Source organism: Salmo salar, chromosome ssa12, assembly GCF_905237065.1.
Source record: "Salmo salar chromosome ssa12, Ssal_v3.1, whole genome shotgun sequence".
Classification (NCBI taxonomy): Eukaryota; Metazoa; Chordata; class Actinopteri; order Salmoniformes; family Salmonidae; genus Salmo; species Salmo salar.
In genome coordinates this window covers 99273286-99289867 of record NC_059453.1, presented here as the reverse complement: position 1 = coordinate 99289867, position 16582 = coordinate 99273286, and the positions used below count along the sequence as shown (strand labels likewise).

Below are 16582 nucleotides of genomic sequence, written 5' to 3'. Positions count from 1 at the left end.
ACCGGTACCCCCTGTATATAGCCTCCACATTGTCTCTGTACCGGTACCCCCCTGTATATAGCCTCCACATTGACTCTGTACCGGTACCCCCTGTATATAGCCTCCACATTGACTCTGTACCGGTACCCCCTGTATATAGCCTCCACATTGACTCTGTACCGGTACCCCCCTGTATATAGCCTCCACATTGACTCTGTACCGGTACCCCCTGTATATAGCCTCCACATTGACTCTGTACCGTAACACCCTGTATATAGCCTCCACATTGACTCTGTACCGGTACCCCCTGTATATAGCCTCCACATTGACTCTGTACCGGTACCCCCTGTATATAGCCTCCACATTGACTCTGTACCGTAACACCCTGTATATAGCCTCCACATTGACTCTGTACCGGTACCCCCTGTATATAGCCTCCACATTAACTCTGTACCGGTACCCCCTGTATATAGCCTCCACATTGACTCTGTACCGGTACCCCCTGTATATAGCCTCCACATTAACTCTGTACCGGTACCCCTGTATATAGCCTCCACATTGACTCTGTACCGGTACCCCCTGTATATAGCCTCCACATTGACTCTGTACCGGTACCCCCTGTATATAGCCTCCACATTGACTCTGTACCGGTACCCCCTGTATATAGCCTCTACATTGACTCTGTACCGGTACCCCCTGTATATAGCCTCCACATTGACTCTGTACCGGTACCCCCTGTATATAGCCTCCACATTGACTCTGTACCGGTACCCCCTGTATATAGCCTCCACATTGACTCTGTACCGGTACCCCTGTATATAGCCTCCACATTGACTCTGTACCGGTACCCCCTGTATATAGCCTCCACATTGACTCTGTACTGGTACCCCCTGTATATAGCCTCCACATTGACTCTGTACCGGTACCCCTGTATATAGCCTCCACATTGACTCTGTACCGGTACCCCCTGTATATAGCCTCCACATTGACTCTGTACCGGTACCCCTGTATATAGCCTCCACATTGACTCTGTACCGGTACACCCTGTATATAGCCTCCACATTGACTCTGTACCGGTACCCCCTGTATATAGCCTCCACATTGACTCTGTACCGGTACCCCCTGTATATAGCCTCCACATTGACTCTGTACCGGTACCCCTGTATATAGCCTCCACATTGACTCTGTACCGGTACCCCCTGTATATAGCCTCCACATTGACTCTGTACTGGTACCCCCTGTATATAGCCTCCACATTGACTCTGTACCGGTACCCCTGTATATAGCCTCCACATTGACTCTGTACCGGTACCCCCTGTATATAGCCTCCACATTGACTCTGTACCGGTACCCCTGTATATAGCCTCCACATTGACTCTGTACCGGTACACCCTGTATATAGCATCCACATTGACTCTGTACCGTAATACCCTGTATATAGCCTCCACATTAACTCTGTACCGTAATACCTTGTACATAGCCTTGTTATTCTTATTGTGTTACTTTTTATTAATATTTTTTACTTTAGTCTATTTGTTAAATATTTTCTCAACTCTTTCTTGAACTGCATTGTTGGTTAAAGGGCTTGTAAGTAAGCATTTCACGGTAAGGGCTACGCTTTTTGTATTCGGCATATGTGACAAATAAAGTTTGATTTGATCTCTGGACATGTTACATCCTTATTGTAACCCTCCGTCACCAGGACTGCGTCTCACAGGGCACCCTATTCCCTATGTGCCCTGGTCAAAATTAGTACACTATAAGCAGCCCAGATTCAACCTCAGTGCTTTTGATTGACTGAGGTTTCTCTACTATGGACGTAACTCTTTAAATCTTTAAATTAAAGGTTTCAGAAGAAAAAAAAAAGTCCAAGAAGTTGTGCCTCAATCCCCAAGACAGTTTCCATACATGGTAAAAAAAAAACAGTTTAATAAAGATGAATAAAACAGAAAGAAATGGATGGTAAATACAGTGCGTTTACATTTCGTAGCAGACCTTTTACTTTACAGTATATTAACATGTGTAGCAGGTTGTAAGCATCACTCAGTAATATTGAGACACAGTCGGAGGCTGGTGATGGTGATTTAGGGACATTTTCTGGATATACTGCAACAACCCGTACTTGACAGATTTCGGGAAACGGCCAGTGACATTTTCTTTGGTTTTGAATTTTTACAAGAATAACAGACAGAATACAGAGGCTGAATTCCACGTGGACTTCCTGTTGATCTGACAGGATCATCGTCATTTATTCTTCTTCTTCTTCTTCCTTTGAGACCCTTCGTTTCTAGTCCCGTGTGGCTCGCTTGGTAGAGCATGGCACTTGCAATGCCAGGGTTGTGGGTTCGATTCCCATGGGGGACCAGTATGAAAAATGTATGCACTCACTGCTGTAAGTCGCTCTGGATAAGAGTGTCTGCTAAATGACTAAAATGTCAAATGTTTGTGATTGGATTGAACCAATATGGTAATTACTTGATCTTGCCTTCTGATTGGCTGTGTGGAAATGTAGCCATATTGTTTCCACCTTTCAGATCTACAGGAGTGCCTGAAGAGAAGTGGCTAAGGGGTCTGTTTGGAATTCAGCCACAATGTTAGAGGCATGTGACTTTATCCACTGAGGTTTCAACACAACTGGTGATTTTAGTTTTAAAAAAAAAAATCCCTGGACTTTTAGTAAAATAACAGCGTCATTAATGTTACTTGGTCCGCTGAGGTTTCAAGACGATGCTGGAATAAGAGCGTACGCAGGAGAAGGCGTCGGACGAGAGCATCCTGGGGTTGATGTAGTTGTTCTCCAGACGCAGCGTCAATATGTTAGCGTCCTCGTCGTTCTGGGGGTCACAGATGGCGTCGTCTGCAAACGTCCTGTAAGATGTTGAAAAGTTAATTGGTTGTGCAGCATGAAGTGATTACCGATACTCTGTACTGGACTGTTTTCTTTCGAGAAGAAAGTCAATATTCTTGAATTGATCAATCTTATCTGTTCTGTGAAGGCCTATTCAAATCATGCTCCTCTCCCAAAGCTACAAACTGATCAGAAAGGGTTAGCACTGAAGGTTCAGATCTGCACATATGGTTATGCCACTTGGTTATTACAGCCTTGCTGCTTGGTTATTACAGCCCTGCCGCTTGGTTATTACAGCCCTGCCGCTTGGTTATTACAGCCCTGCCGCTTGGTTATTACAGCCCTGCCACTTGGTTATTACAGCCCTGCCACTTGGTTATTACAGCCCTGCCACTTGGTTATTACAGCCCTGCCACTTGGTTATTACAACCCTGCCGCTTGGTTATTACAGCCCTGCCACTTGGTTATTACAGCCCTGCCACTTGGTTATTACAGCCCTGCCACTTGGTTATTACAGCCCTGCCACTTGGTTATTACAGCCCTGCCACTTGGTTATTACAGCCCTGCCACTTGGTTATTACAGCCCTGCCACTTGGTTATTACAACCCTGCCGCTTGGTTATTACAGCCCTGCCACTTGGTTATTACAGCCCTGCCACTTGGTTATTACAGCCCTGCCACTTGGTTATTACAGCCCTGCCGCTTGGTTATTACAGCCCTGCCACTTGGTTATTACAGCCCTGCCACTTGGTTATTACAGCCCTGCCACATGGTTATTACAGCCTTGCCACTTGGTTATTACAGCCCTGCCACATGGTTATTACAGCCCTGCCACTTGGTTATTACAGCCCTGCCACTTGGTTATTACAGCCCTGCCGCTTGGTTATTACAGCCCTGCCACTTGGTTATTACAGCCCTGCCACTTGGTTATTACAGCCCTGCCACTTGGTTATTACAGCCCTGCCACTTGGTTATTACAGCCTTGCCGCTTGGTTATTACAGCCCTGCCACTTGGTTATTACAGCCCTGCCACTTGGTTATTACAGCCCTGCCGCTTGGTTATTACAGCCCTGCCGCTTGGTTATTACAGCCCTGCCGCTTGGTTATTACAGCCCTGCCACTTGGTTATTACAGCCCTGCCACTTGGTTATTACAGCCCTGCCACATGGTTATTACAGCCCTGCCACTTGGTTATTACAGCCCTGCCACATGGTTATTACAGCCCTGCCACTTGGTTATTACAGCCCTGCCGCTTGGTTATTACAGCCCTGCCACTTGGTTATTACAGCCCTGCCACTTGGTTATTACAGCCCTGCCACTTGGTTATTACAGCCCTGCCACATGGTTATTACAGCCCTGCCGCTTGGTTATTACAGCCCTGCCACTTGGTTATTACAGCCCTACCGCTTGGTTATTACAGCCCTGCCCCATGGTTATTACAGCCCTGCCACATGGTTATTACAGCCCTGCCACTTGGTTATTACAGCCCTGCCACTTGGTTATTACAGCCCTGCCGCTTGGTTATTACAGCCCTACCGCTTGGTTATTACAGCCCAATGATCAATCACTTGAATTTCGTTACTTCATCATCTTGGGATAAATAACTTTAGTTTGTTTTTACTGCAGTCAGTGTACTGTAGCTAGTGTACCTATTGAAATAGCACATGGTGAAATGTTGCATCTATAAATATTTACATCAATGTACAGTAAACAATCCAATCACCTAATTTTGTTGTTATTGAGGCGGAGGAAGTGCAGAGTGCTCATCTGGTTGATACCAGGGGGAACCGTTATCAGCTGGTTGTGGTCTAAACACAGCTCTGTCATGGAGGTATAGGTACCCAAGAAGGACTGTGGCTCCACTCCATCCCCATCCAGCTTGTTGTAGGACAGGTACAGGTACTCTATCCCCGGCTCCATGTGGGCAAACACAAACCCTGATTTTTAAAAACAAAGAACAAAATGAACATTGTATTCCCAGAGTATAGCACTTAATAAGTATTAATTAAAACACTTGTCCTCGACGGTAAATACCTGGGATCCTCTCGATCTGGTTCCCTACCAAGACCAGGTGAACCAGAGCTCTGGGCAGGTAGGATGGGACTAGGTACAGACGGTTGTAGGACAGGTCAATGGACTCCAGGTTCCTGATGGATGGATGGTGTGTGTGTGTGTGTGTGTGTGTGTGTGTGTGTGTGTGTGTGTGTGTGTGTGTGTGTGTGTGTGTGTGTGTGTGTGTGTGTGTGAGAGAGAGAGAGCGCAAACACGTGAAAGAGACAAGAATGTTATTCCCTGTAAGATTTATTGATAAGAAAAAGAAGCCTTGTGAAATATTGCTGTTTTCTTACTTGTGATTGATCCATGCTAGAGGTGCAATCCTGGACTCATCCAGTCTGTTGTGTCTCAGTGAGATCACGTTCAGGTTAGTGGTTTGGTTGAAGACAGAGTCAGATATCTCTTCTATTAGGTTGTTCTCAAGATAAACCTCCTGCAAAGAAACAGAATGATACAATGAAGAATGGAGATGCTCTTTTGAGACCCTTCGTTCCTCTGGGAGAGACGCTCTGTGGAGACCCTTCGTTCCTCTAGGAGAGATGCTCTGATGAGACCCCTCGTTCCTCTAGGAGAGATGCTCTGATGAGACCCCTCGTTCCTCTAGGAGAGATGCTCTGATGAGACCCCTCGTTCCTCTAGGAGAGATGCTCTGATGAGACCCCTCGTTCCTCTAGGAGAGATGCTCTGATGAGACCCCTCGTTCCTCTGAGAGAGATGCTCTGATGAGACCCCTCGTTCCTCTAGGAGAGATGCTCTGATGAGACCCCTCGTTCCTCTTGGAGAGATGCTCTGATGAGACCCTTCGTTCCTCTGAGAGAGATGCTCTGTTGAAACCCTTCGTTCCTCTAGGAGAGATGCTCTGTTGAAACCCTTCGTTCCTCTAGGAGAGATGCTCTGTTGAAACCCTTCGTTCCTCTAGGAGAGATGCTCTGTTGAAACCCTTCGTTCCTCTGGGAGAGATGCTCTGATGAAACCTTTTGTTCCTCTGGGAGAGACGCTCTGTTGAGACCCTTCGTTCCTCTAGTGTATACACAACATACATAGCTGTTGTTATTGAACATGTTATACTGGATGTTAATTGAAGCAGGCCTCCATGTCTGTGGTCAGCCTGACTGTTTGGGTTAGCCATCGTTTGTATGTTTGTTCACATCGTTTCCCCCACAGGTAGACCTCAGTGGTAGTTTTAAGGAGAAAGAGCCACTCCTTCCTGGACAGACATGGCGCCTTGCCTTTAACCAGAGCATGAGAGCGAGTCTTGGATAAGACTTTTTAAATCAAGAAAAAAAAGGCTGCAGTTGCTTCACCATGTTTCATCGAAATTACAGCGAGGTAGCAAAAGAAACGTAGTGGTCAAGAACAGAGCCTTGAGGAACTACAAAATGTACCTTAGATTTATCCAAGGAATTTCCATAAAATGTATAAAAGCTCACCAGTAGAGATGGGGGCAAGCCCTGGGGGATGGTCCTGAAGTGGTTTCTGCCCAGACGGAGGTAGGAGAGCTGGGAGAGGGGTCTGAAAGCTAGAGGATCCACGTTCCCTTCACTCAGGAGATTCCCCTCCAACTCCAAGGTCAACAGGTCGCTCAGACCTTCGAGAAATTACACAGAAATTAAAATATGTTCCTATCAAAGTCAAACCGTCTCCATGAGTTTGTTTATAGTTTCATACTCTTCCAATAACAATTATGTATGTTTCTGTTGTCAAAGTATTTTAGATTGAAGCCTTATAAGTAAGTAGCGGAAAGCAGATTAGTTATTTCTTTGTATTACCTTGGAAGCTGTTCTCTTCGATCCCTTTGAGGTGATTCTCGTTGATCTTCAGCTCCTGTAGTGTTGATGGGAAGTCTGGTAGGACCTTCTCTAGGAGGTTGTTGTCCAGGTAAAGACGGCTCAGGTACTTCAGGCCCTTAACAACAACAAACATTAACAACGTGTGTGTATGCGCGCGCTGGGGTGTTGCGAAAGTCCCTTGTTTCGTTGACATGGGACGGTTGAGCTAACGTGCGCTAATGTGGTTAGCATGACGTTGTTACGTACAAGAACATTTCCTAGGACATAGACATATCTGGGCAGAAAGCTTACATTCTTGTTAATCTAACTGCACTGTCCAATTTACAGTAGCTGTTACAGTGAAATAATACCATGCTATTGTTTGAGGAGAGTGCACAGTTATGAACTCATAAATGCATTAATAAACCAACTATGCACCTTTGGGCAGACTTGATACAACATGTTGAACAGAAATGCAATGGTTCATTGGATCAGTTGAAAACTTTGCACACACACTGCTGCCTTCTAGTGGCCGAAGTCTAAATTGCACCTGGGCTGGAATAATACATTATGGCCTTTCTCTTGCATTTCAAAAATGGTACAGAAAAAATATAACACAAGGCATAGTTTTTTTTCTTTGTATTATCTTTTACCAGATCTATTGTGTTATATTCTCATACATTCATTTCACATTTCCACAAACTTCAAAGTGTTTCCTTTCAAATGGTATTAAGAATATGCATATCCTTGCTTCAGGTCCTGAGCTACAGGCAGTTAGATTTGGGTATGTCATTTCAGGCGAAAATTGGAAAAAAAGGGTTCCGATCCTTCAATAAACATGTTGTATCATTGACATGTAATAGTATTGGCTAATAAAGTAGACCAATAAACATGTATCATTGACATGTAATCATAATAATCTGTCATTCTGTCAAAGTGGAAACAGTTAAATAAATTGAAATATTGTACATTTGAATGTAAACTACTCAGTATCAGACCTGGATTGAAATAGCAGGCCTATTTATTTTCTTTGAAATACTTTAGGTGGGAGTGCTTGGCCCGTAGCAGTGAGTGGCAGGGGTTTGGAAAGACAACTGTTGATGTTGGCACTCCTGTCACGATAGGGAGTTTCTTGTTAACATAATCAAGCTTTATTTTTATTATAGAAAAGTCCTGACTGTCTCTAGATTCTCACCTTAAGGGACCTTGGAAATAGAGAAGAAAAACATATCCCTAAACGGCGCTTGGATTAAAACAGAGCCAAAAACCTGGTTGCCTCTGCCAGGAGGATGAAACTTGGCCACAAGTGGATCTTCCAGCAAGATAATAACCTTAAGCACACATCAGAATCCACAAGGAAATATTTAAATGACCACAAAATCAACAGTCTCCGGATGTGAATCACATTGACCTTCAGTAGTTTGAATAGGGCAGTCCATAAGAGCAGACAAAGGATATTAAGGATCTGGAAAGATTCTGTATGGAGGAGTGGTCTAAAGATCCCTCCTAATGTCTTTTCCAATCTCATAAAACATTTTAGAAAAAGGCTGTGTTGTGATCCTCGTAAGGGCAGGGTGCTGGAGTATGCTGTAGAAAAACAGGAGATCCAATAATTTGACCGGTCTATAAAAAAATATATATATACACTTTAACAAAATATTTCTCTGAGCAAGTATATTAGTATAAAATAATATAATCTTCCCAAAAATGTTTAGCATACAAAACATTGTTAAAATGTTAAATCATGAATTTAAAATTGATAAAAATAATTGTCACTGGCCTACACACAATACCCATAATGTGAAAACGGAGTGTTTTTTGAAATTGCACTAATTAATAAAAACTGAAAAGATTAAATGTCTTGAGTCAATAAGCATTCAACCCTTTTGTTATGGCAAACCTAAATAAGTTCAGGAGTAAAAATGTTGCTGAACAAGTCCCATAATACGTTGAATAGTGTTTAATATGTTTTTTAAATGAATGACTACCTCATCTCTGTACCCAGACATACAATTATCTGTAAGGTCCCTCAGTCGAGCAGTATATTTAAAAAAACAGATTCGACCACAAAGACCAGGGAGGTTTTCCAATGCCTCGCAAAGAAGAGCACAGATTGGTAGATGGGTAAAAATACAAAAAGCAGACATTGAAAATCCATTTGAGCATGGTGAAGTTATTATCAACACACCCAGTCACTAGATACATGTGTCCTTCCTAACTCAGTTGCCAGAGAGGAAGGAAACTACTCAGGGATTTCCCCATGAGTCTAATGGTGACTTAAACAGAGTTTAATGGCAGTGATAGGAGAAAAATGATGATGGATCAACAACATTGTAGTTACTCCACAATACTAACCTAAATAACCGAGTGAAAAGAAGGAAGCCTGTACAGAATAAAAATATTCCAAAACATGCGTCCTACTTGCAACAAGGTACCAATGCAAAAAAATGTGGCAAAAGCAATTTACTTTTTGTCCTGAATACAGTATGTACATGTAGATAAAATGACTTGGATAATAAACAAAGAGTAGCAGCAGTGTTTGCGTGTCTGGCGTCAATACGTGTGTTTTGTGTATGTGTATTGTAGAGTCAGTGTTGTATGTGTGTGTGTGGTTAGAGTCCAGTGAGTGAGTCAGTTCAAGAGAGTCAGTGCAAAACATATGAATAAATAGTAATAAAATAAGGGGGTCAATGCAAATAGTCCAGGTAGCCATTTTGTTATCTATTTAGCAGATAGGGATGGGGATAGAAGCCAATTTGTTATCTATTTAGCGGATAGGGATGGGGATAGAAGCCAATTTGTTATCTATTTAGCAGATAGGGATGGGGATAGAAGCCATTTTGTTATCTATTTAGCAGATAGGGATGGGGATAGAAGCCATTTTGTTATCTATTTAACGGATAGGGATGGGGATAGAAGCCATTTTGTTATCTATTTAGCGGATAGGGATGGGGATAGAAGCCATTTTGTTATCTATTTAGCGGATAGGGATGGGGATAGAAGCCATTTTGTTATCTATTTAGGGGATAGGGATGGGGATAGAAGCCATTTTGTTATCTTCTCTTGTCTTATCCGGTGTCCTGTGTGAATTTAAATATGCTCTCTCTAATTCTCTCTTTCTCTCTTTCTCTCTTTCTCTCGGAGGACCTGAGCCCTAGGACCATGCCTCAGGACTACCTGGTATGATGACTCCTTGCTGTCCCCAGTCCACCTGGCCGTGCTGCTGCTCCAGTTTCAACTGTTCTGCCTGCGGCTATGGAACCCTGACCTGTTCACCGGACGTGCTTGTTGCACCCTCGACAACTACTATGATTATTATTATTTGACCATGCTGGTCATTTATGAACATTTTAACATCTTGACCATGTTCTGTTATAATATCCACCCTGCACAGCCAGAAGAGGACTGGCCACCCCTCATAGCCTGGTTCCTCTCTAGGTTTCTTCCTAGGTTTTTGGCCTTTCTAGGGAGTTTTTCCTAGGGAGTTTTTCCTAGCCACCGTGCTTCTTTCGCATGCATTGCTTGCTGTTTGGGGTTTTAGGCTGGGTTTCTGTACAGCACTTTGAGATATCAGCTGATGTACGAAGGGCTATATAAATACATTTGATTTGATCTATTTAGGGGATAGGGATGGGGATAGAAGCCATTTTGTTATCTATTTAGCGGATAGGGATGGGGATAGAAGCCATTTTGTTATTTATTTAGGGGATAGGGATTGGGGATAGAAGCTGTTCAGGAGCCTGTTGGTGTCAGACTTGATAAACTGGTACCACTTGCCGTGTGGAAGCAGAGAGAACAGTCTATGGCTTGGGTGGTTTGGAGTTATTAATTATTTTCCAGGCCTTCACACAGCCTGATATTGATGTCCTGGATGGCAGGGAGCGCGGTTCCAGTGATGTACTGCGCGGTCCGCACCACCCTCTGTAGCACCATGCGATCGAGGGTGGTGCTATTAACATACCTAGCATTGATGCAGCCGGTGTGACTCTTACTTTGAAAGCGTGCGGGCTGATGCCGAAAGAGAAAGACTATTGTATTATGAAGGTGAGACTCTTACTTTCAAGACGTGTGGAACTGCTTGTGAAGCACTCTTATTTTGAAGGAATGATTCTTACTTTCAAGACGTGTGGAACTGCTTGTGAAGCACTCTTATTTTGAAAGAAAGATTCTTACTTTGAAGGTGTGTGGGGCGATGCCAGCAGTTGTCAACTTGTTCTTTCCCAGGTTGATCGACTCCAGGTTGGGGATGCCGTTGAACGCCCCCACTGGGATAGTTGTGATGGAGTTACCTGATGGTTCAGAAACATTCACATTATTATCCTCAATGCTTAGATAGTCTAGATCAGGGTTGTCCAATCCTCTCCCTGGAGATCTACTGTCCTGTGAGTTTTCAGTCCAATCCTCTCCCTGGAGATCTACAGTCCTGTGAGTTTTCAGTCCAATCCTCTCCCTGGAGATCTACTGTCCTGTGAGTTTTCAGTCCAATCCTCTCCCTGGAGATCTACAGTCCTGTGAGTTTTCAGTCCAACCTTCTCCCTGGAGATCTACAGTCCTGTGGGTTTTCAGTCCAACCTTCTCCCTGGAGATCTACAGTCCTGTGGGGTTTCAGTCCCAATTTAACACTGATTATACTAATTAGCTGCTCAACAAGACCTTAAAGAGCGACTGCCCCCTAAAAATTGACTACAAAGTGAAAATAGGAGTCAGTCTGGTCTAAAACTGAGTTTGGATCCTCAGTGTGTCACAATGAGTAAATGAATGACACTATATATACAAAAGTATGTGGAAACCCCTTAAAATTAGTGGATTCGGCTATTTCAGCCACACCCGTTGCTGACAGGTGTATAAAATTGTGCATACAGCCATGCAATCTCCATATGCAAGATGGCCACCTCGCTTCGAGTTCTTAGGAAACTATGCAATATTTAGTTACTTTATGGATTATTTCTGACATTATTACCCCAGGAAATCGTAAGTGTTATTAAATACAACCGGGAAGAACTATTGGATATAAGAGCGACGTCAACTTACCGACATTACGACCAGGAATACGACTTTCCCAAAGTGGATCCTCTGTTCGGACCACCACCCTGGACATTGGACCTAATACCTGTAGCAGACCCAAAACAACGGCGCCGCAGACAGAGCGGCCTCCTGGTCAGGCTCCGTAGACGTGCACATCGCCCACCGCTCCCGAGTATACTACTCGCCAATGTCCAGTCTCTTGACATCAAGGTAGACGAAATGCGAGCAAGGGTTTCCTTCCAGAGAGACATCAGAGACTGTAATATGCTCTGTTTCATGGAAACATGGCTCTCTCGCAATATGTTGTCGGAATCGGTTCAGCCACCGGGCTTCTCCGTGAATCGTGCTGACAGAGATAAACACCTCTCTGGGAAGAGGAAGGGCGTATGCTTCATGATTAAAGACTCATGGTTTAATCATAACATACAGAACTCATGTCCTTCTGCTCACCCGACCTAGAATTCCATACAATCAAATGCCGGCCATTTTACCTACAAAGAGAATTCTCGCCTGTTATATTCACTGCTGTGTACATCCCCCTTCAAGCAGACACCAAGACGGCCCTCAAGGAACTTCACTGGACTCTGTAAACTGGAAACCATATATCCTGAGGCTGCATTTATTGAAGCTGGGGATTTTAACAAAGCAAATTTGAGAACAAGGCAACCTAAATTCTATCAGCACATTGATTACACTACGCGCAGGGGTAATACACTTGACCACTGCTACTCTTACTTCAGCGATGCATACAAAGCCCTCCTCCGCCCTCCCTTCGGCAAATCCGACCACGACGCCATCTTGCTCCTACCGTCCTATAGGCAGAAACTCAAGCAGGATGAACCAGTGAAGAGAACCATTGAACACTGGTCTGACCAATCTGATGCCACGCTTCAAGATTGTTTTGATCATGCGAACTGGAATATGTTCCGGTCAGCTTCTAAGAATGACATTGATCTATACGCTGACTCCGTGAGTTTATAAAGTCCATTAGAGATCTTGTACCCACTGTGACTAATCAAATCTACCCTGTGGATGGATGGCATCATTCGCGCAAAACTGAAAGCGCAAACCAATGCATCTAACCATGGAAAGAGGTCTGGAAATATGGCTGAATATGAACAGTGTAGTTATTCCCTCCGCAAGGCAATCAAACAAGCGAAATGCCAGTACAGGGACAAAGTGGAGTCGCAATTCAACGGCTCAGACACGAGACGTATGTGGCAGGGTCTACAAACAATCACGGACTACAAAAAGAAAACCAGCCACGTCACAGACACCCGACATATTCCTTCCAGACAAACTAAACACCTTCTTTGCACGCTTTGAGGATTATACAGTGCCACTGTCGCAGCCCGCTAACAATAACCACGCCCCACCCCTCTCCTTCTCTGTGGCCGACGTGAGTAAAACCCTTGCAAGGCTGCTAGCCCAGACGGCATGCCTAGCCACGTCCTCAGGTCATGCGCAGACCAGCTGGCTGGTGTGTTTACGGACATATTCAATCGCTCCATATCCCAGTCTGTTGTCCCAAAATGCTTCAAGATGGCTACCATTGTTCTTGTACCCAAGAAGGTAAAGATAACTGAACTAAATGACTACCGTCCCATAGCAAAATGTAAAATGTTAAAAAAAAATGTAGCACTCAGTTGTCATCATGAACTGCTTTGACTAGTCAAGGATCATATCACCTCCACCCTACCTGACACCCTAGACCCACTTCAGTTTGCATACCGCCCAAACAAGTACACAGACGATGAATTCGCCATCACACTACCCTATTCCATCTGGACAAAAGGGATACCTATGTAAGAAAGCTTTTCATTGACTACAGCTCAGCATTCAACACCATAGTACCCTCCAAGCTCATCATCAAGCTGGAGGCCCTGGGTCTCAACCCGTGCAGCTGGGTCCTGGACTTTCTGACGGGCCGCCCCCCATGTGGTGAAGGTAGGAAACACCATCTCCACTTCGCTGACACTCAACACTGGGGCCCCACAAGGGTGCGTGCTCAGCCCCCTCCTGTACTCCCTGTTCACCAACGACTGCGTGGCCATGCATGCCTCCAACTCAATCATCAAGTTTTGCAGATGACACAACAGTAGTGGGCTTGATTACCAACAACGACGAGAGCCTACAGGGAGGAGGTGAGGGCCCTCAGAGTGTGGCGTCAGGAAAACAACCTCTCACTCAACGTCAACAAAACAAAGGAGATGATCGTGGACTTCAGGAAACAGCAGAGGGAGCACCCACCTATCCACATCGAAGGGACCGCGGCGGAGAAGGTGGAAAGTTAAGTTCCTCAGAGTACACATCACTGACAAAACTGAAAAGGTCCACCCACACAGACAGTGTGGTGAAGAAGGCGCAACAGCGCCTGTTCAACCTCAGGAGGCTGAATAAATGTGTCTTGTCACCCAAAACCCTGACAAACTTCTACAGAAGCAAAATCAAGAGCATCCTGTCGGGCTATATCACAGCCTGGTACGGCAACTGCACAGCCCTCAACCGCAAGGCTCTCCAGAGGGTGGTGTAGTCTGCACAAAACATCACCGGGGGCAAACTTTCTGCCCTCCATGACACCTACCGCACCCAATGTCACAGGAAGGCAAAAAGATCAGACAACAACCACCCGAGCCACTGCCTGTTCACGCCGCTACCATCCAGAAGGCGAGGTCAGTACAGGTGCATCAAATCTGGGACCGAGAGACTGAGAAACAGCTTCTATCTCAAGGCCATCAGACTGCTAAACAGCTATCATTAACTCAGAGATGCTGCTGCCTACATTGAGACCCAATAGCTGGCCACTTTAATAAATGGATCACTAGTCACTATGCAGTTGCAAAGAAAAAGCCATATCTCAGACTGGCCAATTAAAATAAAAGATTATGATGTGCAAAAGAACACAGACACTGGACAGAGGAACTCTGCCTAGAAGGCCAGCACCCCGGAGTCGCCTCTTCACTGTTGATGTTGAGACTGGTGTTTTGCGGGTACTATTTAATGAAGCTGCCAGCTGAGGATTTGTGAGGAGTCTGTTCCTCAAACTAGACACTCTAATGTACTTGTCCTATTGCTCAGTTGTGCACCGGGGCCACTCACTTCCGAGTTCCAAACTTCCTCGAAGCAACGTCACACAAGAACTGTTAGTAGGGAGCATCATGAAATGGTTTTCTATGGCTGAGCAGCCACACACAAGCCTAAAATCACCATATGCAATGCCAAGCGTCGGCTGGAGTGGTGTAAAGCTTGCCGCTATTGGACTCTGGAGCAGTGGAAACGCGTCCTCTAGAGTGATAATTCACACTTCACCATCTGGCAGTCCGATGGACTAATCTGGGTTTGGCAGGTGCCAAGAGAATGCAGGAAGCACTATAGTTCGGTGGAGGAGGAATAATGGTCTTGGGCTCTTTTTTTATGGTTCGGGCCCCTTAGTTCCAATGAAGGCAAATATTAACGCTATAGCATACAATGACATTCTAGACGAGTCTGTGCGGCAAAAGTGTGGGGAATGCCCTTTCCTGTTTCAGCATGACAATGCCCCCGAAATTGATTGGCCTGCACAGAGTCCTGATCTCGACCTCATCGAACACCTTTGGGATGAATTGGAACACCGACTGCAGGCCTTATCACCCAACATCAGTGCCTGACCTCACTAATCCTCTTGTGGCTGAATGGAAGCAAATCCCTGCAGCAATGTTCCAACATCTAGTGGAAAGCCTTCCCAGAAGACTGGAAGCTGGTATAGCAGTAAAGGGGGGGACCAACTCCATATTAATGACTTCCCTGAAGAGTGGACGCTGTTATAGCAGCAAAGGGGGGGACCAACTCCATATTAATGACTTCCCAGAAGAGTGGAGGCTGTTATAGCAGTAAAGGGGGGGACCAACTCCATATTAATGACTTCCCAGAAGAGTGGAGTTTGCAGCAAAGGACAATCCATATTAATGACTTCCCAGAAGAGTGGAGGCTGTTATAGCAGCAAAGGGGGGACCAACTCCATATTAATGACTTCCCAGAAGAGTGGAGGCTGTTATAGCAGCAAAGGGGGGGACCAACTCCAATTAATGACTTCCCAGAAGAGTGGAGCTGTTATAGCAGCAAAGGGGGGGACCAACTCCATATTAATGACTTCCCAGAAGAGTGGAGGCTGTTATAGCAGCAAAGGGGGGGACCAACTCCATATTAATGACTTCCCAGAAGAGTGGAGGCTGTTACAGCAGTAAAGGGGGGGACCAACTCCATATTAATGACTTCCCAGAAGAGTGGAGGCTGTTATAGCAGCAAAGGGGGGACCAACTCCATATTAATGACTTCCCAGAAGAGTGGAGGCTGTTATAGCAGCAAAGGGGGGGACCAACTCCATATTAATGACTTCCCAGAAGAGTGGAGGCTGTTATAGCAGCAAAGGGGGGGACCAACTCCATATTAATGACTTCCCAGAAGAGTGGAGGCTGTTACCGCAGTAAAGGGGGGGACCAACTCCATATTAATGACTTCCCAGAAGAGTGGAGGCTGTTATAGCAGCAAAGGGGGGACCAACTCCATATTAATGACTTCCCAGAAGAGTGGAGGTTGTTATAGCAGCAAAGGGGGGGACCAACTCCATATTAATGACTTCCCAGAAGAGTGGAGGCTGTTATAGCAGTAAAGGGGGGACCAACTCCATATTAAAGCCCATGATTTTGTAATGAGATATTCAATAAGAAGGTGTCCACATACTATTGGTCATGTAGTGTATGTTTAGCAGAGGTCTTCTGTGTATAAAACGACACGGAAGGGTAAAAAAAAGCCACTAGCGACACACTTAGAGGTTCATCCAACAACACAGAGGTTCATCCAACAACACAGAGGTTCATCCAACAACACAGAGGTTCGTCCAACAACAGAGGTTCGTCCAACAACACAGA

At 45.0% G+C, this 16582-nt stretch overlaps 1 protein-coding gene across 3 annotated transcripts in view; it reads right to left on the bottom strand.

Annotated features, from left to right (window-relative positions):
* Nucleotides 1–1886: 1886 nt before the first annotated feature.
* LOC106566246 (extracellular matrix protein 2) overlaps nucleotides 1887–16582 on the bottom strand; it is a 32495-nt gene continuing 17799 nt past the window's right edge. For all 3 annotated transcript variants that reach the window (XM_045691989.1, XM_045691990.1, XM_045691991.1), the window contains exons 5-11: nucleotides 10824–10939; nucleotides 6651–6786; nucleotides 6312–6469; nucleotides 5175–5314; nucleotides 4861–4973; nucleotides 4550–4763; nucleotides 1887–2847 (exon numbers count right to left, since the gene is read on the bottom strand). In XM_045691989.1, the coding sequence (XP_045547945.1) occupies nucleotides 2679–2847; nucleotides 4550–4763; nucleotides 4861–4973; nucleotides 5175–5314; nucleotides 6312–6469; nucleotides 6651–6786; nucleotides 10824–10939 (1046 nt within the window). In that variant the 3' untranslated portion in view covers nucleotides 1887–2678. The remainder of the gene's footprint in view (nucleotides 2848–4549; nucleotides 4764–4860; nucleotides 4974–5174; nucleotides 5315–6311; nucleotides 6470–6650; nucleotides 6787–10823; nucleotides 10940–16582) is intronic.